Genomic DNA, 26482 nt, shown 5'->3' on the forward strand with positions numbered 1-26482 from the left:
TCAAATTAAGTTGAACCACTTTAGACCTATTTTATACATCAGCTATTTGAAAATAGCAGACCTACAAGCTCACCGCTTCTAGATATGCTATTTAAAAAAAAAGAAATCTTGACACAATGTGAAACATTTGTAATATTTTTGAAAAATATGTTTTTAACAACATCTTGTATTGTCCCTCATGGCACAACATATTTTCTGATGGGGGTCTGTGGACAAATAGGCCTAAATATTAATTTGGGGGTCCAAGAAAAGGTTTGAGAACCACAGGCCTACAGACAGTAATTGTACTAAGTTACTTTACATCACTGCTCTCATATAGCAGACAAGTTCAAACAAACCTCAGTGTAACTGCTGTCATCGTCTACAAGTTAATAATTTGTTATTCTAAGTTCATAATTAAGAAGTATTCTAAGTTACATTTTGACATTTATGTGTACATTATTTCATGATTATTTGTGAAGTTGTTGTAATGCTTTTATTTTGAAGTATCAAAGTCACGTTCTGTGTCTCGTTGGTCTGCTCTCATGTGAATGGGGTTCACACAGGACTTTGTCATTAAGCAGCAGCAAGCAGCAAGGTGCAGAAGCTCTGTGTCATGCTGGGCACAAGAGACTGTCTAAACTTAAAAGTTATAAGAAAGGTTACTGTCTAAAGTCATAAGAAAGGGTTATAAGTAAGGACCTGAAGACTGAAGAGTACTCCCTTTATGTGTAGCATGCAGCCAACGAGGTATTTGTTTGTTTGTTTTTATTGTCTGTATTTTACTCGGTAAAATGTGTCTATTTGACATGCTGTGCATGACGCCATCCTATGTTATTGTAACATGCTTATTTTATGTTTATTGTTTATAGTTTTCACGGTGGATTTGGAGGGATTTGAAGCCGCTTTCCAAATAAATCAGTAGAGGAAACCACTTGTGTCTGTCTGTGCTTGGAGGGAGTTACACTCAGACTATAAAGTCTTTGTTTCTGTCAGAGAGCATGTAGGCCTACACCTGGAGGAAGGACTGAGGAAGCTCACAGACAGCCTATTCATCAGTGGTCTTTTGAAGGGGCTGTTGAGGTCTAACATACGTCATAGTGGTTGTCATTTGGTTAATGTTTGACCAGAATACGTGATCTAGAAAGCGACACTCTACTGTGGATGCATTGGGGTCATGTTCAGGTCAGGTATTAATCGAGAAGACAATAAAAAACAACGTTATACACGCCGGTTCAGTGGGCGGCGGTACTTACACCTTTCCTTTGGGTTGTGATAACCCAGAAGAAGAAAAGTTAGTCGACCAGGGCTGCCATGTCCGCTTATTATAAGCGACTTTATGCTTATTTTTCTGTAAAGTTGCTTGTAAATATTGGTGGTTGCGTTTTTGTGGGCTTGTTTCTAAAGTGCAGTTGCTTATTTAGACTTGCTTCCAGAAAAAAATACTTATTTAAACCAGTGGTTCTCAAATATTTTCATGAAAATGTTTTGTGCCAGGGAGCATTTGTGTTGTTAGAATGTTTTTAAAAATATTCAAAATATTCCACATTTTAGTGCAAGCTACAAGCTTGTAGACTGGCTATTTTCAAATAGCCGATGCATATAGGTTTAAAGTGCATGTGGCCTGTGCAGGTTGCTTCTTTTTGGCTTGTTTTCCCTAGACCTGGTTGCTTATTTCTTTCACAAAACCTGGCAACACCGACTACCGCCACCGCCACACTGTCCAGTGCCCACCACCACAGTCAGCAAGCAGGAGGACAGGATAGAAGTCAATGTAAGCCCCGATAGAGCCCCGTCAAACCTAAATCAGGTAGGAATATTTATTTCTTGTCGGTATTTTACGATTGTAAGCATTGGAGTGAATGCTTGAGGGAGGGACATGTTTAAGTTAAACTAGAGACAAAGGCGCTGCCTGGAGTTTTGTGCCAATATCATGAAAGAACGAGCCGCCCGCATAGAATTGTCTTCATACAAGTTGTATGGGTACAACTCAGCTCATTGTTCAATGAACCATGGCGAGGAGGAGATCATTTGCAAAACCAAGCCTTCAGTACCATTGGTCTGTTAGTATATCAGGTGTAAATATTAGTTACCAGTGATGGAAGAAGTTCACATGTTTTACAATACTGCAATGTAGATAGATATACTCTGTTACGTAAGTCCCGTATTCAAAATGTACAAAAAATGTAAGGTACAAAAGTATTGGCATGAAACTATACTTAATGTACCAAAAGTAAAATTACTCATTGTGTAGCTCTGGTCCATAGCCTTGAAGGAGTTCTTCAAGGCTATGGACCAGGATGGACCAGGATTTCACAAGTTCAAAATGTGTCAAAAAAAAAAATGCTTTGAAAATAGCCGATCTACAAGCTCACAGCATTGCCTCGCAATGCATTGTGAGCTTGTAGATCTGCTCTTTTCAAATGGCAGAAATATATATAGGGCTGAAGTGGGATTGTCGTCACTAATCACTTCAGCCCTATATGTAGCCTATATATATAATATATATAGTGTGTTTTGTAATAGTAATCAAAATCTACAAAGTATAAGTAAATAAATATACATAGTTACTTTACAATACTATTAGTTACAACTATCTAAATGACTGTTTGTGTAAACATACAGGAAGAGTGGGCACCTAAACATTGTGGGCACCTCAATGTTAAAGGAGGGGTTAAGGAGGGGTATGAGAATAATAAACCATGTCAATCTAATATACTATTATAGCTCTTACTACATGGCGGAAATTTCTCATGAGAAATTAATGTCATTCCTTCTTCTCTTCCAGGGATCAGCATGGCAGCTAAGAACATGATCACACGGAACAAGACAGATCTTCAACACATTCTAATGCCAAACATTACCTTCGTCAGCCAGTGTGTATTTGAAAAAAAGCTACTGGTGCCCTTTGAGTATGCCAACTTGAAAAGCATCTCTCGCCCATTTGAGGCAGCCACTGAACTTGTGGACAAAATGCTTTTCAAGGGGGAGGCAACTTGCAGGGCATTCCTGCTGCTGCTACAAGATGCAAAACTAACAGATGTGCTTCCTGAGCTGAAGACAATGCCATGGTACAACCCTCAAACCACGTCTTCAACTGACCCAACCACAAGTTATTTTGATGCAGCTGGTTCTCCTATTCAAGCCACTAATGATTTTAACCTAGCTCCTAACCGGCGCCTTGGTACAGGTATAACAACCTACTACATTTACAGCCATTCTAACCTTGTAAGCAGCTTCAAGTAATAGATATTTTTGTTGTAATTGTGTAATAAGCTCTCACGAATGTTTGTTGTTGGAAATTTGGGGTCTGTGTTGTTGAAAGTAGATGACTTGAGCCAACACACACTAACCCTGATTTTCTTTTCTCTTAAGGCTTAGCTACTCCTACCCAAGAAACTGGAGGAATACTAAAGGTGATGAACCATAGTAATAGTGCCTTGGTAGTGACTTTAGCCATAGTCATACAACACAGCCAATAGTCCCAGTGCTGCTTTTTCCAAACTGAATTATGTCTCCAATTTTACAGGATGTTCTCTAGAAACATTCCAAGACATACAAGCGGGACCCTCAAGACTACAGGGAAAAGTCTACAAATGGGCCTATGAAGATGACCTTCTATGACAACGTCCATCCACCGCAAGCCAGTTAAATCTGCTACAACGAATAAACCATATATTTTTTAACAGTTTTATTTTTATATTGTATTGATGAGGTGCTCTGATCAAAAAAGATCAAAGTGCCCCCTCAGGCCTATATCCTCAAGAACACCATTCTGACCTATTTTGACCTCTGACCCAGCATTAGCCAACCATTTTAACCACATGAACGGTCCGAATTCTGGGAATGTCATGATTAGGGATGCCAATGAAAATTCTAATTTCAGAATATTCGTGGCAGTCTCCAATTTCATTTTCGATTTTATATATGTACATTATTTTAAAGAGTTCACCCCTAAAATTACTTTCTATCAATTACACACCCCATGGAGACTTGCATTCATGGATATTTTTTGGGGGTTTGTCGCATTCCTAAGCCAATAATTTGATGACCAGCAGTGGTTCCAGTAGGAAACACAAAGAGTCTCCTTTGTGTCTCCTACCGGAACCGCTGCCTACCGGTCCGCTGGTCATCAAATTATTCGCTTAGGAATGCGACAAAAACATATCCATGAATTCAAGTCTCCATGGAGTGACTAATCGATAGAACATTTCTTTGGGTGAACTATCCCTTTAATATATTTTTGTATTTTTATTGTGTATATTTATGTATCAAAATATAGGCTAATACTACTGTACAGTAGTATTTGGGGCGGGGCAGGGGGTATAATAGTCTAAATCCCTAGTCATGATAGAAGAACATTCTGCGAAAATAGATGAAGATTTTTTTTCGCTGTTTGAGGTACAAGTACTGTATATAGAGTGGTTATGGATCATTCCCTCTTTGCAGAAGAGGTCGACTTATGCTAGCCTGGTAAACCCTCCCTCCAGAAATCTCAATTGTATTTTATTTCAGGAATCAAATGGAAATGAGATTTCCGGAGGGAGGGTTTACCAGGCTAGACTTATGCAACAAGGTGGGAATTGTTCATGTGGCGATATTGTCTGGTGCCACAACACATGGGAAAACCAAGATAGGGCAACGGTTTTCCTGTTAGAGGTTTGAAGCAGCTGCAGCTTATGACGATGCAGCACGCAAAATGTTATTTATTCATAAAAATACCCATGTGATGATATTCGTTTTCCTTAGAATAAATGCACACATATGATTGGTATATGAGATTTATGCCTTAATCCAAGATGATTATTTTCTTCATTTCTAGTGTAGAATTTGGGTTCTATCGTTCATGGTCTACAGCATAGTTATTTATTTAATTTTAGGTGCATATTTTCTTTGGGTGTCTCTGATTTATGATGGCCACTTAATTAAGGCTGATCCCTCTCAAAGCCCCAATTTACTATGTGATCATAAATTGATTTTGTTTTTCTGTATCACTGTGTTCCATCCCTTTTTAAATATTCTATTGTAAAAGTACTCCATTCAGTACTAAAACACTACAATTCCAAAGAGGTAGAGATTCTACCCCCAGGTTGAGCACATGTGTATTGCATACCGGGTATACAACTGCAAGGTCATTCTGTGGACGTCCATGGATGAACTTTAACCCTAATGTGCCTATTTACCTTATTTGGAGCATTTGAATTGCATTACCACTGGTGAATTACAGGCATTGTTGAATAGAAGGTCTAAGAAAATGCCTAAACTAGATAGACCTATTTAGCACACTCCGGCCACAAGGGTGTAGGATAGGATCTGTTTATGTGGACGGTGATTATAGGCACAACAACATGTGTTTTAATTTAAATGAACGGTAATAATCAATAGGTTAGGTTAATATGTGTTATTGATGGAGTGACAGACATACCACTGGAAAAGCACCTGGTTACTTAGCACCTAGCTGGAGAGGGAAAAAGGTGAATGTCCTTCTTATTGTTGTGGGATTTATTGTTGTGGTTGGTACCTTTTTATGCTGTTTGTGGTTTGATATATGCACCTTTTATTGGTTTGGGACATGTGTTTGTTATGACAGTTTATTGATTAAATGTTTATGGTGTGTTTCAGTTTTCACGTTGATTTATAATAAAGAACCTTCAAAATCATCAGTCAGGCTCCAACCTCTTTTCATGCCCAGCTGGGAACCGCTACAATAAATGCTAAAGTCTTTGACTGTTTAGTTTATTTGAAGTGGATATGCCTGAAGATCATTCCTCAATTTCAACTTTTTATTGTCATCACATGGGTTTTCAGGTCAGGTGTAGAAGAGTGTGTGAAATTACTTTTACGTGCAATTTTTGTTGAATTCTTTAGTCTGACAGAAAGACAAACGGACTATGTTGATAGCATCTTTTCTATGTTATCTTGATTCTTGAAAGAAGGGTGGGTGACGAGACGTTCAAAAGAGGAACTTTTTCCTTTTCCCCCCAAAGCAGCGTTGCCATGTCCACTTATTATAAGCGATGGGCTTCTTTTTCTGTAAAGTTGCTTGTAAATATTGTAAGTTGCGGTTTTGTTGGGCTTGTTCGCTTATTTATGCTTGCTTCCATTTTTTGTTATCATCATTTAAAACAGTGGTTCTCAAATATTTTCATGAAAACGTTTTGTGCCCAGTTTTTAACTGACCTAAGTTGCTTCTTTAGGGCTTGTTTTCCTAGACCTGATTACTTATTTCTCTCGCAAGATCTGGCAAATGCCGCCAAAGTGAAACTAAACTACTACTAGTAGTAGCACTACTACTACGTACTAGCAGACTATGTACTCATCATAGTAGCTTGCAGCACGTCTTTTACGAGGGACAACTTGTGACAGTAAGTATTTTAATATCATATCTATCTCACCAGTTGTATCTATGTTCTGAATCTTAGGCAACGGCAGCTTATGCGTTTCGTCTCAGAATCTCAAGGATGTATAAAATGCGAGTATATTTATTATTTACGATATTCGTCAGGTTTTCCAATCCAGCAGTGGTGGTAAAAGTACTCTGCCAATGCATTTCAATGGTAATGGAGCGGTTTGCTGCCATTTGCGTATTTCTGCAACAAAAAAAATCCCATTGAAATGCATTGTCAGAATCCGCCCTCTTAGGTAGAATGAAAGTGCGGTGTGACCGTGCGCTTATGCAGAAGGACCCATTTCACAAGTTTTCAAATGTAGCCTATAAAAAATAGCAGATCTACAAGCTCACAATGCCTTGCATCATGACACATTGTGAGCTTAGATCGGCTATTTTCAAATGGCCGAAACGTATCAAGGGCTGAAGTGGTTATACTGTATGTTTTGTAATAATAATACAACATTTCAAAGTAATTAACTAGTAACTTTAAGTTTTCAAATAATTGTAGTGGAGTAAAACGTACAATATTTGCCTCTGAGATGTAGTGGAGTAAAAGTAACCTACTGAAAATTGGAAATACTCTAGTTAACTTAAGTAAAAACGGCAGTTAATAAGATAACATGACGTGACGTTGACAGCATTTTGAGATGTGATTGATTGAATACTTTAACCGCTTGTAAAGTACAGAGGTAGGCCTACTATTTTACAATGATTGTTAAAAGGATAACACAAAAAGCCCTATAGGGGCTTGTTTCCATTGTGGACATGAGGGGGGGGGGGTCATTTCTGGGGTTAAACTTAGAATATGTAGGCCTACGTATGTAGGTGCTCTTTTATGGCGATTTTGGAATTAGTTTACACTTTTTGATATTTGTTGGTAGGGCATTCCACATTTTGGTGGCATAGCAGTAGAACTAATTTGTCCCCATGTTTGTGCTGAAACTGGATTAAGCACAGTTTAAACAGCCACATTAACGTTATGTATGGATATACTACATACTAGGGAAATAAACAGTAGGTTAATTTACAGGAGGGAGGAATAGGGGTTATTTGGTGTTATCAGCTTTTAGAGGACATAAAGGCCACACAGGCATGTTTGACCACCAACTAAACAAATGCAAAAGACTGGACCAGGCTTTACAACATGAGCCCTTTTTCCATTACGGCTTATAGACCAGTCCAGTCCAGCATATACCAGACCAGAACCGCACTGCTTCAAATTATCTACTGTTTCCATTACACAAAAGTACCCCTGCTCAAATCCACAGGTATGAGTAGCAGACTCCGGTCATTCACACTCATTTGTAATGTAAATTTTTGCCTAACAATGGAATGTAGGTGAGTGGCCAACTGTCCTGTATACAAATGCAAATCACCTGTGCATGTGGCCCAGCTTGGCCTAGCTCAGACCTACCCAGGACTGGGTACTTTTTAGGCACCAGTTTAGTACCACTTACACACCACTCTACCCACTTCATTGTAGTGGAAACCGCTGCTGTGGTGGTCGGTGTGGTGTGGTGTGGTGTGGTACCATGCCAGTGGAAATCCGCCTACACCACCACTCTGGCTGAGTGTCGCCATACAGGTTCCTGCCACACAGGTTAAACAGGGTTCTACAGGTTTACCATCACATAATTGTGGTTAGCAGGATGACAATGGAAAGGAAAATAGGCTGCACAAGTCACAACAAAGAGCACAACACTCTGGCCTGATGTTCCCCAGACTGGTTTCTATTAAAGGATTTATTTCTTCTCATTCCCATTAAAATGATTCAAACACAGGTAATTGAATGCAGATGGCTGGGTGGTGCCTGTTATACAGTCATACAGACTGTTAATTTATACATATATAGTGCGTGTTTATACAGTCAGTATGCACTGTTCATATACTATCCGTAGTATACTGTATTAGTATTATTAATAAACAGTACATGCTGTCATGGTGAGGTGGAATTTCCCCTGCAGTGGGAGAACTTTCAAGCCATTCAGGATTCAGTCTGTTCTCTGCTGTAGAATTAGAATCGATAGACACAGACCTTCAATTTTGTTCATTGCCTGCCTGAGAAATTTAAACATCTAATATATTATAATAGGTCACATTTTAATTACCTTTCATATAACACTGTTTGATGCATTAGCACAGTTTTTATGTTATAACGGTTTACCCCCCTTTTTTATATGATTTGCATGCTGAGGGTGTTTCCTTACTCAGCCAATATCCGTTGAAAATGATGAAAGTTTGAGTTCAAGTTACAGGAGTGAACAATCACATCACGATACACAGATATAAATAGTAACACATTTTAACCAGTAGTATGTGCATTTGGTCTGTTGGTAACCTTTGTAGTATGATGTCTGGCTTAATTCAACTCTTCTAGTCTGTCATCTTTGAGAATTCCTCAACAGTAACATGCATAGTTGCTGCGTATGTGTGGTTTTTCATGGTTTTTATAACTATAACTGATGAATAACCCTATTCCTCCTCTCTTTAGGTTCAACATGACAGCTAGAGATGCGATCATGCGTAATAAAACAAAACTACAGGACATTCTGTGCACAGACCCCACACGCATCCTTGACAAAGTTGCAGAGAATAAGCTGATAAACCCTCGTGAGTACAGAAATCTGAAAATCCACCCGGAGAATGTGGAGGGAGGCATCATCCGACTTGTGGACAAGATTATGGATAAAGGAGAAGACACTTGCAAACGCTTCCTGAACCTACTCCAAACTGATGCTGATATCAAGGACACTTTCAATGACCTGGAGAAGATACAGTGGGACAACAATTCTTGTTCTTTGGATAATGCCTTAAATTATCCCACGCAAGCAAGTAATGGTAGGGTACTAGGGTTTCATTACTGTAACATACCACTATAAACAAACACTTCCTTCTAGTCCTAAAACCGCAAAGTGAATTTGCAATGGGGTTTCCTCTTTCCTGGCCAGAATCCCAATGTTTTTTTCCCCCTCACAGATTTTTCAATTTATGCAGAAATTAAGGTCTGTGGTTAACATGACCTTAAGCTTGTGAGTTTCATGTTTTGTTTTATAACATAACTGGCACCCGTTAATATCTAAGCTATTACGTGCATTTCTAAACTCATATTGTGTAGTTTATAAATAGAAAAAAATATCTTGTTGAACGAAACTTGATATGTAATATATATCGTAAGCTTTTGTTTGCCACATAGCTTATTTTCCTAATTTATTCAAAACTCAATGCAAAACAATTACATTGGAAATCTTAGGTAGAAATAGGAACCCATGGCATAAATGGAACACATGTCATCCATGTAACACTCTATTATTCTACTTTTTAAAACAAAGTTTACTAATAAACCTTTCATAAAATTGGTATCAAGCTGTTTTATGTTTTGAAATGTAATTTTATTTATCGCCTTTTTCACCTAGATGGTCCAGATGGTCCTGTCCACAATAAAAGACAGAAGGTAAATGTAAGTTAAAGTATTGAATTGAAACGTTCACAAATTGCACTAAGAATGTACTTGTATGTATTGAATGTATTCAGATAGTAGTTATAACTTCTAATTTTGCACAACTAGTCATAGTAATACATGCACAGTGGTCTGATTATTCCTGGAGCAGGCATTTTAGTGTACCATTGTGTATTTGTGAAAAAACTCAAAATCTGTCTCTGATTTAGGATGACCAGTACAAGTTGACCAGCAAACCTACAGGTCTCTGTGTGATCATGAACAATGAGAACTTTGAGAAACATGGATTTAAAACTAGAGCTGGAACAAACAAGGATGCTGGTATGAATGTTGTCTTGATACTAGAGTACTTATACTCTCATACTCCCTTACATCTAAAAATGTAAACATGAGAAATGAACCCTATGCGGCAATGTTAGTGATTCTTGGGTGGTTGAAGTATAATGAGTCAATGGTATGTGTGTTTTTCTCCCCTGCAGTTGATTTGGCACGTACATTCAGCGGGCTGGGCTTCAGGGTGTTGATGTTTAAAGATAAAACCAAGAGCCAAATGGAGGAGACACTGAAACGCTTCTCTTCTTTGAAGGACCTCACTGAGCTACTACAGGAATCCAAAGTATATGAGTGGTCCAGAGAGGGCAAAGAGTTCATTAAGCCCAATGTTGAGATTCTTCCACAGCACGGGGATGCCTTTGTTTGCTGCATAATGAGTCATGGAGACAAGGGTGGTGTTTTCGGGACCAAAGGAGAGCTCCTCCACATCGAAGACATAACTAAGACTTTCAATGGAATGAACTGCCGCGTCCTTGTGGACAAGCCCAAGGTGTTCTTCATCCAGGCCTGCCAGGACAAGAAGAGGGTCCAGCTTGGGTTCGAGGCGGAAGCAGACAGCTTTACAGAACTTGAAGATGATGCAATGCCTTCTGAGGTGGCCTGCATTCCTGTGGAAGCAGATTTCCTGGTCGCCCTGTCCACCGTAGAGAATTACATATCCTTTAGAGACCCCATAAATGGGAGCTGGTTCATGCAGTCTCTATGGAAACAGCTTGAAGAGGGCTGTCGCAGGTAACTATCAAAATCATAATTAAGATGAAACATGACATTCTTTTGTTTCATGAACATAAAACTGAGATGAATATATTATTAAGGAATTCTTAGTAACATTTGACGACCCACCTCCATTGCTACATCATATACAGTACTACATTCTTGAGTGTTCTGTGTGTTTGCTACAGTGGTGATGACCTCATGACCATCCTATATCGGGTCAACAGCGATGTGAGCCAGAGGGAGGGATCATCTTGCTATCCCGGGCGCATGAAGCAGATGTCTGAAGCCAAGAAGGTCACCCTGAGGAAAAATCTGGTGTTCACACCGATCTCCAATTGATTCCAAAATACTGAGTATATTCACGCAACACACAAAGCATTTTGGTTAATGTTGAATGTCCTGGGTAAAGTTAAATGATGTTGTTGACAGGTGTTTTTATATCTCAGGCCTAAATATAAAGAGTGCTTTAAATATTACTATTGAAGAAGTGAAGGAGATGCATACATTCTTCAATACTCACAGCTAAAATGTGATACACTTGAACATGTACACAGGCTTCTACAAAGTGTTTTTGTTCTGTTTTTGGACCAACATTTTTTTTTGTCATTAAGAAAGGTATCCATTTTGAACATTTAGTATATAGCATAAAATAATAAAAAGAAAATATACAGTATATGCACATTATGATATGACATACATATGCAAAGCGTTTATATGGATGGACTATTGCAATTGACACTTTTAAGCCTAAAATGTTAAGGATCCTTTTATTCACACAAAGTTCATGTGGAGGTTTCCACCTTGACACACACACTTTTATTTTGCTACAGTACCAAAAGTAGCAAAGAATCATTTTATCCTCCAGCATGATGTGTATATATATATTTTTTGTATTACTAAAGGTAGAAACTTGATTGAATTGGGCTTTTTTCAACCAGTAGTATGTGCTGGTTTTCATATATGGGGAATCCAATGCGTATTCTGATTTGAGATCAAATGTGAGTTAACTGCTTGAAACTCACATATATTGGGAAAATTGTCATTTATTTGTGATTTTTTTTCCAACTTGCTTGTGCCCATGACTTTCTAACATATCTGCTATAAGACAAATGATGTGCATGTGTCAGTGACAAAATGGGGTTGGCAAGATGACAAAGGTAAACATATATATTTTTAATGTTATTTTAAAGGCATGTAGCCTACTGTATCAGGTTTGTACATTTGCACCATTTTTACATTGAAAATTACAGAATGCACCTGAAAATCAATGAATTGAGCTGGACATGATTACAGAATGCCCCTTACAATGTCAAATGGGCAAGCATGTGTGCGAATTGCTATTATTGAAGGGGAGGAATAATACATTTAAGTTTCCAAACTTTTTTTGAGGAGTTTATTAATACAATTTTACAGTTTCTACTGAACACTTCCAGTCTTTGAAAAGGGCCTGTCCCTGAAATCTCATCACAGTGTGGGTTTGATCACTCTGGGTTAGATCACTAATACCTGCTGAAGTCAAGACAAACCCCCTCATTAACATATGGTTGAAAAAATACAGAAATAAAAACATTATTGCGAAATAAACAAAACAAATGGAAAGATATGAATACAAATAAGTGATTTGTCACACACAGATACATTTATTTGTCTATGTGCAAATTTATTTATTTTCAAATTAACCTGTACTTTTATTTCTGCATTTATTTCTGCATTCTGCTTATACACCACATTAACTACAGGACTTCTGACACCATGTTGTTCTTAAATAACGTACGCATGAGTCCAACTTTAACGTGGATACTATTTATTTAACTCTGCAACAATCACACAACAGTGTGTCCAAACATTGCACAGAACTGGAATATGGGTGCCAAAGGTAAAGCCGCGATATGCTGACCGTTTTACAAAATACTGTCTCACTTAGGCTATAAATGAAATCAGATCCAACATTTGACAATTAAGTAACCAACTTCAACTTGTGACATTGTAATGTGATTCAAGTGTGTGTTATTGTTTTTCATTATGTATTTTATATGCTGTTATCAGGGCGTCCTTGAAAAAGAGAGCCAGAAGTTTGTGACAGATAATGGATAGCACATATCTCCATCAATAGCAATTGAAAGCCTACATTTCCTGGAACTTTGGACATGACAGCAGTGTGGAGCCCAGCTGAATCTGCCAATAGGCTTTTACATACACGCTTTGTGTGTGTGCACATTCATGTTTGTAGTATGATGGAGGGGGAGAGCGAGAGATAAAGAGAGACGGTGATCTCCCATGTCTAGCGATCACATCTAAATTTGGATTGCGTTTGCTTTTTCTTTGTATCATAAGATAGTAAGACCCACTAAAACAAAACAAATATGAAGAATTTACTAGAAAGTTATTAAGTCATGTCCATTGACACATTTATTCACATGGAAACTAAATCCAAAGATTTGCTCGTTGTCTCAGACCAAGTTGAGGATGAGTTTCTTGGTGAGGGTGTATTTGGGTTCTGGCATTTGTTTGTAGTTCATAAACTGTCCTTTGCTGACCTCCCGGTTCACGTGTGTCAGGACACTAAGAATGTCGTCGCCACTGTCAGGAAAAAGTAGAATAGAACATTACAGTGGGAAAATACTACTGAATTCCAGCTTAGACAATATGATATTGTTCTGATACCCATGAACTGGAATTTAATTTATATACAAAGTTATATTGCGAGGAGGACATGAAAATCAGTCACAACACTTCCCTGTGCATTCTGTGTGCGAGCTCTTTGTCAATGGGGGAAAGGTCTCCAACGCAAGCTCACAGCACCCTAAGGATGTGCACCGAATACTCTATTCTGAAGAATTAATAAATCAAAGATTTGCCCCTTTTATAGTAGAATTCTATAATGCTCGCTATCTGAGTCAGAATGAGACACGACTGCAATAGGTTGAAAGAGAAGGCACTTACACTGTGACAGTGCATACATTTTGTAATAATAATAATAGCTTGAATTTATATAGCGCCTTTCATAAACCCAAGGACGCTTTACATCAGAACAATGAACAACTAACAGACAAATGAACAAACAAACACACAAACAACTATATGCCATAAGCCTGAAAGAATAGGTGTCTTTTCAAGGCAGCTTTAAAAGAGTCCAGTGTTGGAGCATGGCGAATCCCTATAGACAGGTTTCCTGTTAGTAAACATGAGAGGATATGACCGCGCAGAGCCGGGGGGAGCCTATAGAGGGCGCCATTACCCGCAGCAGCTCTGGTCAAATGTCCATTCATAAAAGACATGATCTTCACCGGGTTTAATGAAAGTAGATTAAATTATGCAGTTTGTAATACCTTGTTTACTCAATAAAAATGATTTGTTGGAAGTTGGATCTGTTTGTATATAATAGCAGCATTATGCCTATTATGCCTATAATAGCATAATTATGGCTATCTAACTCCCGAACATAACAACAGAGTGAACGGCGCAACAATTCGTTTCCCCCGAGCATGCGCAGATTGCGCATTCTGCTCTGTGATGACGTCGCGCGGAAATCCGTCTATTGGGGTAAGTCACAACTGCATGGTTTTCACATCGTAAAAATTAAGAATCCAGCCTTTCTTCTGTTTTCTTACCACCAGCATCAAGACAGCTTCAGTACAAATGTAACTGCCAGTAGATACAAGATGAACTTCTAAATAAGACCTGTTGATTAATACTAGGTGAAACTTGTAATACACAATTAGTAAACACAGGTTTGAAATCCACCTACTGGAAGTCAAAAATCTCCTCCAGTGCAAGCTCTGGGCACACAGAACGCATGGGGAACTGTCTGATTTCACATGTCCTCCTCACATCAGAACATGATTTACGAAAAATATCAACAAAGTTTCCCTTTAAGACAATATTGTTTGTGTTTGTGAATGAATGAGCAATATTCTGTCCCCTTTCAGATGTCATTTAGTTGTGAAGTAATTTATGCATTTTTTTCAACTCTATGTGTACTTTTGAAACACTACGTAGTACGTACACCTTGAATTAACATCACTGGATTGAGATAATAAGCCAACGGTACTCTCCTCGCAATGGCTTATTTTGTAAAGAAAACAAAGAAGTGTTCTTCGTAGAGATAAGCATGAGCATTAATTCTTTATGGTGACCTAAATACCTGCGAAGCATTTAATACATACATCAGCACTAATAATTGATGAAACCTCCCTCTCACCTGGCTGCTGCTTTTTCAAGTTGTTTGCACAGCTCCTGGATGTAGATGGAACCTGTTTTAACATTCCGGAAGGATTTACATTCCTCTACGGTCGCCATGCCCATCAGGAAGTCTGCGTCCCATGGAACCGACTCGGCCAAGACTGGACCTGCGTCTTCCTCTAAGCTGCTCCGTCTGTCACCCTCTCCATCCCGTCGCGCTTGCGGCATCGCTCCCTTCTGATAGTCGCTCCCCTGGCACGCCTGAATGAAGAACATTTTGGGCTTCCCCGCCAAGGTAGGGGAACGGCCGCTTGTGAAGGGCCGCGTCAAATCACGGAGAAGCACCTTCTCGCCATCGGTACCGAACACGCATCCCATCTCTCCATGAGACAGCACACACACCACCTAAGGCCAGAGGCAGAATGGCTCATTACTGTTCAGAACAGGCACAGTGAAAGAGTGACGCCTCTTTGGAGATGTTGAACACCACGTACCAAAGCATCCTCCATTATGAAGTTTTGTCTTCCTAGCTCTTCCAGCACATCATGTATGTCCTTTCTTGACATGTTGCTGTGTACCGTCACCTCAAAGCCCAGCCTAGAGAACACTCTACTCAGAGCCCCTGTGTGATACAAGATGATAGACAAATTCATAGAGAGATAATGTTATACATCATCAAAGCACAAATCATAGATGACAATCATGTGTTGACTTTCAGTACCTATTAACCCATATACCCCACACACAAATTAGATCAGATCACCAAAACAGGTATACATACTCTCATCTTCCATCGTTCCTGGTCGGTTATTCAGGGAGCACCCAGAAAATATCTCGTTGTTGATGATCACACATGGCCCACGTGGATTACGAGTCATTGCGTAGTAATCGGTCTGCAGGATCCATGCAAACCCACACACGAAATTCATTTTTAACACAAATGTAATATTACAAATTTTATATTACATTAGATAACTTAAAAAAGGGAGCTCAGAGCAGAGCATTGTGGGCAGGGGCAGAGCTTTGAGTGCAAGCAACTCAAATAATAAATCCATATCCACCATGATATATGCATGATTATGCAATTGGACAATAGTGCTGATACATGTAAGAACAGCAATAAGTAACCAAAATATTTGTCTACACAATGTTAGTCCAACTGATATTTGGGGGGGAAGGTCATTCCACAGAGAAGAATCTAGATGCTTGGAGCATTGGACCAGGGTACTGTAGGGACAGATGCCCTGTGTTTGCTGATCCAAGTGTGGTAAGGGGTGTATTGGTGGATCATGTCCTGAGGGTAAGGGGTGCCATGCCATTGATTGCAATGCCAACACTGATCTGTTGTTGGTGTTTTTACATGCATAATACTCAAGATTTGTTTTTCTCTGTAGGGCTAGCATCATTATACTGTACGCCTATATTTAAAATTGTACTATTTCCGATACCATCCGGGCTGGGTATATGATTTGAGTTGCACCTATATGCTGGAAAGGAAGGCTCTGACCCTGGTACTGCTGAAAAGAGTGTTCAGCTTCTGCACTGCTCTAAACATAAAAAGACCAAAATGTAAAGTAGTTGGTAATTGCTACATTTATTGAACATATTCGTTTTGTTCTGTCAACATAAGTATTTCATTATTTGACAATCATACCGTATTCTACTGGAATGTCTTGATTGTTGGTAATTTGTGCCTGGCACCCACTGAAGCTCTACTTATAACTGTGGGATATCAGGGCCCAGTATGCAAAGATGGGGCGGGTTTATTACCAGAGGCATTTTTTGAATTTGCCCCTCGGAAATGCAGGTTCCACACAGAGATTCCAGACTAATATCTATGCAGATATTAGTCTGGCCAGTGATATTAGTCTGGCCATGCCAGGCTTAATATTTACCTGAGCACGAAGTGAGGCAGGCTCTGTGTTTGGCTGAGAGTCAAGACAGAGACTCTGTCCTCCTTCAAGGGATATCGCACACTGACCTACAAACAAGAATACATATCAGTTCAATTGGCATGTTGTTCAATGCACATGTGATCATACTGATGGTGAGTATTTCTGACAGAGTACCTGTAGCCATCAAGTGTCCTGCAACTAATAGTGGAAGTCAGTCATGTTGCCTTTGAGTTCCCTCATGTAAAGTGTGCAAGAATAACAGATGTGATAAAAGATGCAGTGTTTCTTGAAGTGAAGTTTGCTAAAATAGTAATGCATACTAGTTTTCTATAACATTATGATATACTCAAAAGGGTCAACAGTGACACCAAGTGGTCAGAGGAAGTCAATAGCTTTATGTGGTTTTGTAGGTCTCTTCATTATCTTTTAGGCTTTGAAGAGACAGGCTGGTAGGAGTTGGATCGAGAGACCAATTACTACTGTACATGTTTCATGTGTCTGGCACTTATTTCAAACTGTGACTGTGTCTGATGCATAATGGACTGAACCAGAAGAAAGGCCTTCAAGTGCGTGTGCATGAATAAAGCTGCACCAAAAATAGCAGATCAACAAGCTCACAACGCTTCGCTGTGAGCTTGTAGATCTGCTCTTTTTGGTCCACGACACCGACACACAACTAAATATAAATCAGCGAGTCATTGAGTAAGATAGAGGGAGAAACTTACTGCTGGGCTGAGATTCTGATATAGATAGACCATGTGATGATGGTCGAACACTGAAGTTGCCAGCTCTCTGAGGAAAAACACAAGCTCAATCACATTAGTCACTGACAAGAGGGTTTATTACAGGGAAAACCTCTTAAACAACCAGTTTTTGCATTAGATCAGTTGAATATACACACTACGTTTTGCACAAGACACGGACATTCACATTACTTACCTGATTGTCCATGCTATATTGTCCATGGGGATACTGGTGGCTGATCGGCTGAACTAAGGGTCGCTGCTGTGGTACAGTGGTGCCTGCAAATGAAGATAATGCTTTTTTCTGCAATTCAACATTAATGAGTTAATGTATTTGTGTGAGAGTGAGTACGTTTGTTTTACCTTCTCTGTGTATTATTTTAGCCAGTTGGCTATCACACTGCTCTAGTATTGTTTTGAGCGTGTCCATGTTCTCCTTAGATAGCAAACCTTTCTCCTCCATTTCAGCCATCACGTCCAGCGCGGTCTGAAAGAGAGACGGACTGCTTTTATTTTGGTTTATGTGAACAGGTGTCCATGAGCACATACGCAACACACCCCACAGCATCTTTGACACTCGAGGAATTATTCATTATGAGTGTGAATTTGCGGGTGTGGCAAAATCCGCCATTGTCTTGGATGTGCAACAACACATATCAGCGTTATGCTTGTGAGACAGATCGTACACAATATTTCTATATTAGAGAAAACTAGAGTTGTATTGCAGGGACCTGCAACAACTTTCATCTTATTAAAATGAAGACAGGATGTCAGAATATTAGTTTTTCAGGCCTGGATTCAAGTTCGAGTCCCATTCCCGACGGCTTTTGCTGCATGTCTCTCCCCATTTCCTGTCAGCCTACTGTCCTGGCAATAAAGGAATAAAAGCCCTAAAATAATCTTAATACATTTTTTTTTTTTTTTTTTAATAAATAAATAAATAAATAAATATATATATATATATATATATATATATATATATATATATATTATATATATATATATATATATATATATATATATAATATATATATATATATATATATATATATATATATATATATATTTATTTATTTCTCTCTTAAAGCTTCCAAGCCACAAAAAGGAGCCAAATCCATGCAAGAAGCACAAAATCAGGATCGGCATCAGACCCAAAAATCTGGGGCTCTAATGCATTCAGTGTATCTACGATAAAGACTCACAGTACAAGACTCCAGCTGTCCCCGGCCCAGCTCCTTGCTCAATAGATACTTCATCTTATCCAAATTCTCTTGGGTCATGTCCTCATGTATCTGATACAACATCACCCTGAAAAGAAGAAGAACAGACGCTTTTTTCTTGTGTGTTTGTAAGAAACGCAGTTATGTGGTGTTGGAATGTAACTTCATACTTCATATCGTCGCTGTCGGGTGGAAACCTTGTATGTCCAAAAACATAACTTTTCAGGAAATGGAAAAAAGAACCTGTGTGGCAATGGTTATTATAAAGTCTTAAGCTCATGTTAATGCTTTCCTATTTTGGGCATGTAATCACAGAAGAACGTTTTCACAAGGTGTCGCGATGCAGCGCATTTTGAGCTTGTAGATCGTCCGTTTTTGCTACTTTTGAGCAACAGTGTCATACGAACACAGGAAAAAAACATAACAATATTAAATATGGAGATACAAGGTTTCTGCCCGACAACAACAACAGGTTTCTGTAGTACCTGTAGTGTGACAGAGAGGGACTTGCATCTGTTTGTGGGTCAGAACTCGCGTCTGTTCGGCTGCTGTCTGTCTCCAGGAGGTTCAGCAGGTCAACTCGACCAATAGTCTGGAGTAGTTCAGAAAGGAAGTAGTGGTTCTCTAGGAGGTCTTTCTCTTCTAGTCTCTGGAACAACTCCTTTGCATCTTTCACCTGGAAGAAAACAGGGGAGAAAAGCTAGCTTGGTCAGCGCTCGGGTGGCGCAGTGGTAAAGTATCTGCCCACCACTGGGGAGGTTGTGGGTTCAACTCCACCAACAGTCCATCTGGCTTTGTCGAGCTTCGAGGATTAGAACGAAGGCTCTGCGTCCTCCCGGTGGGGGCTCCTCACTGGCAGATGAGTCAGTAGGACACAACAGCACAATAATGGCACAACAAAGAAGCATTTCATTTGAATGTGGTCATGCTGTGGCCTGGACCTTTGGAATTTTCTCATTTGAGTAAAACATTTACAAAGATCCTGGCCATCAGGGAAGCTGTTTGGAATTATGGAATATCAAATAGCCTACTTAACCTATAATGTTTATTCAAATAACTATTTTTGAGGCATCTTTAGATTTCCCTATCAGCCATGGCATCTTCCTAATATTTCAGCAGTGTTTGGTGCTTATGTGGGCTACAGTAGGCCTAGTGACTGAAAACACACCTTCTCCCTGCGTTTCTTCTTCAGCACGTCACGACATAGGAAGCACAAGGCAGCGACCTCAGAGGAGTCCAACTCCTCATCGATGTGACAAAGAGTCAACAAATTCATCACTCATACACTCTTGTCCTATCAAAGAAATTGGAAATAGGGTTTTTAGGATTAGTAAAGGGAGGTTCAATGGGAGACGTCTGGGGGGACACGTTCGTACAAATTCAATTAGGTAAATTAAACCTGACTAATAATGCTGAGCAGCAGAGATACGAATTTTCCGTTTATCCTAGGAAATTCCCCGGTTGGCGCACCAGTTGTTGAGGGAAATGGGAGTACACGTTAATTTAAAAACAAACAAGCAAACAAACTTTTATGTTTAATAACAAACTTTACCTAGCCCTGAAACATGACTGTCATACTATAGAATACTCTCGTAGACGTATTTATGATTCTGACGTTTTCAATCTACGAGAGTTGTAGGGTTGATCCCCCATGGCCAATGGACTTTCAGCACTATACCCCGTAGACTCCCCAAACATGTACAAATTGAAAAATAAAGGTGCTTACCCCCACGCCCCAAATGTTAACTCTTTCTACGGCATAGTAGTTTAATGTAATAATCCATATCTTTCAATAAAGAAGTGTTTTAATGCCGTCTGTGGCCGATTCTGTTGGAAGTTCCCAATGGGCGGTAGTGACGGGCGCATCCGGTGAAACCCGGAATTACGCTCAATGTAAACAGGAAGTAGACGAGGTTGAAAAAATGGCGTTCGGTCACAGACGGCATTAAAACACTTCTTTATCGAAAGATATGGATTATTACATTATACTACTATGCCGTAGAAAGAGTTAACATTTGGGACGTGGGGGTAAGCACCTTTATCTTTCAATTTGTACATGTTTGGAGAGTCTACGGGGTATAGTGCTGAAAGTCCCGTTGGCCATGGGGGGTGAACCCTACAACTCTCGTAGATTGAAAACGTCAGAATCATAAATACGTCTACGAGAGTTGTATTCTACGGCTAACTGTCATACCATGAGAGACGAGCGTCATGTGAACCATGGCTAAAACTTTACCCAGAGTTCAGTCAACATTTTAGAGCTCACCTTTTAGTTGAAACCGAAACGCCTCTTTCTTTGTCCGCTTACAGTGCTTGAGAAAGCTTTTCTAGTTTGAACCACACGCTCAAAACGTGTTATAGTTAACAGTCCGTCGTTCAACGATCCTTCCTTTATACCACTGTAGCCGCCTGTTACTGTTTTAGTTTCAGTTTGGTTTGAACAGAATTATCATTGGTTTGACAGAGATGCCCCGCCCATGACACACGCACTCAGGCAGCCAGTCAGCCTCACACTCACAGCACAGCTGTATTTACACTGGAGTGTGTTTGCTCTTTACCGTCTATGCGGTTTGCACTTTGCACCCAAGGGTGAAAAGAATCCTACACATGTGGAAGTCTGTTAATTGACTTACACATTACTCAAGTAAAGTTAGTATAAGAAATATTGCTTGTATTTTGAAGACTACCCTTCGCAATCAGTTACTGTGAAAGAATCAAGAACTGAACCATACCAACCAGTCCCCTCTCCAATTAAGCAATGCCCTGAGCCTATTTTCTTAAAAAGAAAGCTTGCTCAACATTGTCTTTATAGGAAGGAGGTTAAAAACAAACTTAAATAGCCTAGAATGTTCTCCTGTTTGTTCATGAAAGTACAGTTATGCATTTTTGAATGTAGCCTACACTAAAAGGTATGCTGCAAGTAGGCCTATGTGGAAGAAGCTACACAATTACAATAAACCGTACTCATAATTAGTTATTTTCCACCCCTGCTTACATTATTAGCCTACTGCAGGCTGTACAGACAATATCATACTTTGAAGCACCCACACAATGTTGGAAACAACTTTATTCATACCAAAACATTTATGAATGCTACTCAGCTCAAAGGAAGTCTTAGTCTAGCTCCCATTTCCATCTACAGTGTCAATCATGAGTAAATAAATACAAGAGGGAAAATATACTTAAGCGTATGACCAGTGCTTTTAGGTAATCGAAATTCTAAAACAGAAAAGCCTTTGTCAACTTCCAAAATGCACAGTCGGACATATTCTCAGATCAAGGGAGTTTTGAGGTTTTGTCCCAGGGTACGACGGGAAGCAAAGGGGAGGAAGTACTCTCTTGCGAACATAAAGATGTCGTCTGGCTTCTTCAGCAACAGGAGCTGCAGGAAGTCAGCCATGAGGGCACGGAGCTCAGGATGCTCTCTCAGGTACGAAGCGTGGTCTGCCTTCAGTTCTTCCTGTGACACAGAAGTACACAGATGTGGAAAGTGAACCTCAGAATCTTTGAAATGCATGCTGACTTCTGCTCTCGTCAAACGTTACTGCCTAACCTTTTACATACCTTTCTGTCCAGAAACTTGGACCGCATCTGCATGTCCTCCTCCCACACCAGAGGTATATTTTCAAAGACCAGTTTCTCTTCCATCAAGTCTAGCACACACAAATGCAAGACACAAAACACACATACACAAAACGTCGCATGTAGGCTATATGTGAATGACAGATTTAATTTACACATGGAAGACATTGTCAGTGTGTTTCAGCTGATGATATTAAACAGATGCATAATGGGAAGTCATTATCATGGCAAATGCTATTGCCACACATCTACTGAAAAGCTGTTTGACATGCAGAGCTCTTGCTTTAAACTTAAAATGTTTCTTTCCACTACTCTGGGTCTTGGCCAATTAACACCTGCTAAATGCTCAGCACGGGAACATCAGCAAAAATACTCTCCATTGAAAAATAATAGGTTACCTGTTGTAAGCTCTGAGGGTGGTAACACAAGCTTCATGGTGACTGGAGATCCTATCTGGACTCTACTGGCCAGATGCCTGATCAGAAAAAACATTAGATTGATGAGGAATATCATTAGTGAATGAAATGCATTACAATGGAATGAACAACAAAACATCACAATATCCCCTTTTGCATCAAACTAATTAATTAAGACATTATTATTTACATTTACATTTTCCACAATGAGACCATGTACCACTTAATCCCAATATACTTTGTCGTACGACAAATAACAAAAATAGCAGAGCTCACAATGCATTACTAAGCGTTTTTTAAATAATATATAAAATCCGAAGGCCAGAGTCCCCAAAATAGAAATACCTGGGAGGTTAAAAGAACTCCACTGTTAACTTTGTTCTAGCACAAACCCACTGATCGTACCCATCAGGCAGGAAGTAACAGTGCCATGTGACGGCCATGTCCTCCACAGAGTTAATCTTCCTCTCCAACCCGAACACCTCCACTGTCTCACACCCAGTTTCCAGCTGCTTTAGTCCCAACTCACTCTGATCCACACACATACAGACAAACACACACGTAATGAGACTAAATTGGCATTGGGTTTCCAGGATGAGACAAAACCAGTGGACATCACAGAATCATAGGGAATTCAGGTCTTAGCATGCATTCATACATAAGGCAAATACATACTTACATAAATTGTGTGGGTGAGGCGTGATTCCTGGTCGAGGGAGAGGAAGGTCATGTTGTCCGGAACCTTCCTCCTCAAAGAAAGGAGCCGCATCAGCAGTAGATTGGCGCCCTCTGTTACCAGTCCTCTTAGAATGGACAATGGATAAGACACACTCTCTTTTGTCACCTCCTATACATCGGCAAGCACACAGACATATTACTATGGTTATCAGCTGCGATAACATAATCATGTTTGTTACCAGCCGCAACCTTGTGGCTGGTTTTGTTTTTCAGTTTGTATTTATGTCTGTGTGCACAGAGTTTGTCACCACAATAGCATCACAACCGTGCAATATGCAACGAAACTATTTGAATGTGTAGTTCAGATCATAATAAAAGCTGATTCGGTATGAACAAGGGGACTGGAAGTAGAGGTAACAGTTACTGGCCAGGTGATATCATTTATAAAACTATGGTTTTCAAGTATTTAACGTACTAAGTACTTCATTGAAAACAACTTTGGTGACCCCCTCTAAGTAATATTCTACCCTCAGTCTGGAGACTGAAGGCAGAGCAACGAAGGCCTCCAGCCACAACCGAACCAGGGACACTGTGATGGATGATTATTTGATCCATGCACTCGGGTACAACAATCGGGTATCCTGAATTTGTTCCTTTAACCACTTAACTATTTAAGTCCTATTTTATACTTTCACTGTTTTCAAAATATTCGCATATTTCCCTGGCAACAAATTAGATTAAAACCTTTGTTAAAAGACAGGACAATTCCCTAATTTCAAGTGTTTAGGGAAGTTTGATCTTCTTTTTCCCTCTCACCTCTCCTACAGAGGTGACTTTGTCGATCCTCATTTGGCCATTGTGTTGTGACATATGACATCTCCTGTCCAACCTGTGGCCCTCAAGCTGCAACATGGGATTGATTGAGGCGTGTTGAGGACAGGAGCAGAGACATTTTAGATGAGAACAACACATGATAAAAGAACAGATCAAAAATCTTTATTTGCAAAATCTTTACACTCTCAGAATTAAATTATCACTCCAGACTTTTCTGTGTAGCTGGCATATTCAAATAAATTGAATGACTCACTTTGACATACTCGTGGTGATCTTGTTCCAAAGTCTCCAGGTCAGTTGATAGGTAGGCTTGCACATTTGGAAAAAGGAAGAAATATTTGTAGTTACACTTAACTTAACACGTAGTTAAACAGTGTGCATGAAAAGTGCTATTCTAAAAAAGTTTTTTATTATTATAAACATGCAAAATGGAAAGCATCACCCCCTGCCAGAGCTGCTGACACAGGGGGAACATTGGGTCAGCTGACATGGGCCCTCAAAAATACATATTTACATAAAACTTATAAATAAAACTTTATATGTAGTATTTGTGAGTCACATTAAAGCTTGTTATTTTTGTAATCTACCTACACTTTTCCTTGACATAGTGGACATAGATTAGCCTATTAGGCCGTTTTTCTTGTGCAGTCAAGAAAAGGTTAGTAAAGTTGAAATCATTCATTCCTGTATGCATAATAATATGCTCAAGATGATTATTTTGCTCAATAACATGGGGAGTGCCCACTCCCCATGTTATTGAGCAAAATAATCATCTATATGCTATATATAGGCCTATGCCATAAAACATTTTTGCATATTTATATTTTAAATGTTGACTGTGGTGTGATAAAAAAAATGTATTTAAGTAACAAAAGTAGAAAGTAGCAACTCATAATGCAGATTGTCCAATTTCACAAGTTTTCAAAATATTAAAGGCTTTTGAAAATAGCAGATCTACAAGCTCACAACGTGTCGCACCGCGATGTGTTGTGAGCTTGTAGATCGTCTATTTTCAAATAGCCGAAGTATATATATAGGGTTATATATAAGTGGTTATGTATGTTTTGTAATAATAATAAAAATCAACAAAGTAACTAGTAACTAAAGTTTTCAAATAATTGTAGTGGAGTAAAAATAACAATATTTGCCTCTGAGATGTATCATGTAGCCTAGTGGAGTAGAAGTAAAAGTATTACAAAATACTCCAGTAGGCGAAAGTAAAACATACCTCAAAATTGTACTTAAGTACAGTACTTGAGTACATGTACTAGTTAGTTACTTTACACCACTGCTACCTGCCCACCCATATCCTCCAAAACCCATCACCTGTGATCGATGTTCCACAGGGGGTGCTGTCAATCGCTCCCTGGCTCTGGGCACGCAACAGTAAACAGGGCTTCTGGAACCTGTTGGCGACCTCCACTGTCACAGTGAACTGTCCCAGCTCCCTGCCACCCTCTGACACGGTCGCCAGAGAATCAGAAAACACACACTCTTGCAGCTCAGCGACCTCTACAATGAAGAGAAAGGGACACAGGAGGAAAGAGAGAGATAGATGGATCATGGGTTACCTCCAGTGGTGGAAAAAAAGTACTCAAATGTTTTACTTAAGTAAAAGTATCAATACTGCAATGTAGAAATACTCTCTGTTACAAGTAAAAACAAGTAACTAGTAACTCAAGTTTTCAAATAATTGTGGAGTATAAGTACAATATTTGCCTCTTAGATGTAGTGGAGTTAGAAGTAAAAGTACTGAAAATTGGAAATACTCCAGTAAAGTAAAAAAAATACCTCAAAATTGTTTTTAATTACATTACTTGAGTACATGTACTTATTTACTGTACACCACTGGTTACCTCTGCGCATGGAGGCAAGCAACGCCACCATTGGCCACAGTGAGCAGATCAATCTTTAAATATTTGTGTATGTGTGGGGCAATTTACCAATACTGGCCAGAAAGTTGATGGCTTCATCAGAAGCGTTCAACACCTCGACTTCGGGGGGCCGCTCTTCCGCTCTTGCAACCTCGTCCTCTTCTTCAAGTGGAACCTCCAT

The 26482-nt window shown here is 39.4% G+C and overlaps 3 protein-coding genes and 1 long non-coding RNA gene across 6 annotated transcripts; 2 read left to right on the forward strand and 2 right to left on the reverse strand.

Annotated features, from left to right (window-relative positions):
- Positions 1-571: 571 nt before the first annotated feature.
- LOC311046200 lies at positions 572-3665 on the forward strand. The gene is made up of 4 exons (XR_014600844.1): positions 572-1789; positions 2768-3169; positions 3355-3395; positions 3509-3665. It is a non-coding gene; the product is annotated as an uncharacterized lncRNA (long non-coding RNA).
- Positions 3666-6258: 2593 nt separating this feature from the next.
- LOC311046181 (caspase-3-like) lies at positions 6259-13113 on the forward strand. Of its 3 annotated transcripts, none has more exons than XM_084058358.1 (6): positions 6259-6344; positions 8862-9208; positions 9784-9827; positions 10037-10148; positions 10307-10892; positions 11063-13113. In XM_084058358.1, exons 2-6 carry the CDS (start codon positions 8869-8871, stop codon positions 11214-11216), a joined length of 1236 nt encoding a protein of 411 aa, XP_083914484.1. In that variant the 5' UTR covers positions 6259-6344; positions 8862-8868; the 3' UTR covers positions 11217-13113. The 3 variants fall into 3 exon arrangements, with proteins under 3 accessions (XP_083914484.1, XP_083914485.1, XP_083914486.1); XM_084058359.1 differs by having other exon boundaries at positions 9784-9821; XM_084058360.1 differs by having other exon boundaries at positions 9793-9827.
- A 153-nt stretch (positions 13114-13266) lies between these two features.
- On the reverse strand, positions 13267-21321 carry casp8 (caspase 8, apoptosis-related cysteine peptidase). The gene is made up of 12 exons (XM_084058354.1): positions 21184-21321; positions 20086-20211; positions 19403-19593; positions 18900-19005; positions 18061-18184; positions 17894-17976; positions 17680-17746; positions 16955-17040; positions 15841-15952; positions 15554-15681; positions 15079-15464; positions 13267-13457 (listed from the first exon to the last, which is right to left on the reverse strand). Exons 2-12 carry the CDS (start codon positions 20191-20193, stop codon positions 13328-13330), a joined length of 1521 nt encoding a protein of 506 aa, XP_083914480.1. The 5' UTR covers positions 20194-20211; positions 21184-21321; the 3' UTR covers positions 13267-13327.
- Positions 21322-22188: 867 nt separating this feature from the next.
- catip (ciliogenesis associated TTC17 interacting protein) lies at positions 22189-26482 on the reverse strand (the record flags this gene model as incomplete). The annotated part of the gene is made up of 9 exons (XM_084056904.1): positions 22189-22377; positions 22482-22570; positions 22898-22974; positions 23321-23445; positions 23595-23762; positions 24410-24496; positions 24681-24736; positions 25754-25939; positions 26371-26482. 9 exons carry the CDS (start codon positions 26480-26482, stop codon positions 22189-22191), a joined length of 1089 nt encoding a protein of 362 aa, XP_083913030.1.

Source organism: Gymnoscopelus microlampas (genome assembly GCF_963454915.1).
Source record: "Gymnoscopelus microlampas genome assembly, chromosome: 5".
Classification (NCBI taxonomy): Eukaryota; Metazoa; Chordata; class Actinopteri; order Myctophiformes; family Myctophidae; genus Gymnoscopelus; species Gymnoscopelus microlampas.

Excerpts from the sequence above, each read along its gene's own strand:
- LOC311046181 (XM_084058358.1), top strand. The coding sequence starts at position 8,869 with ATGACAGCTAGAGATGCGATCATGCGTAATAAAACAAAACTACAGGAC. Across the intron at positions 9,209-9,783 it reads TCCCACGCAAGCAAGTAATG|ATGGTCCAGATGGTCCTGTC; the intron begins GTAGGGTACTAG and ends TTTTTCACCTAG. Across the intron at positions 10,149-10,306 it reads TGGAACAAACAAGGATGCTG|TTGATTTGGCACGTACATTC; the intron begins GTATGAATGTTG and ends TCTCCCCTGCAG.
- casp8 (XM_084058354.1), bottom strand. The coding sequence starts at position 20,193 with ATGAATTTGTTGACTCTTTGTCACATCGATGAGGAGTTGGACTCCTCT. Across the intron at positions 17,977-18,060 it reads TAAAATAATACACAGAGAAG|GCACCACTGTACCACAGCAG; the intron begins GTAAAACAAACG and ends CTTCATTTGCAG. Across the intron at positions 15,465-15,553 it reads TCATAATGGAGGATGCTTTG|GTGGTGTGTGTGCTGTCTCA; the intron begins GTACGTGGTGTT and ends CTCTGGCCTTAG.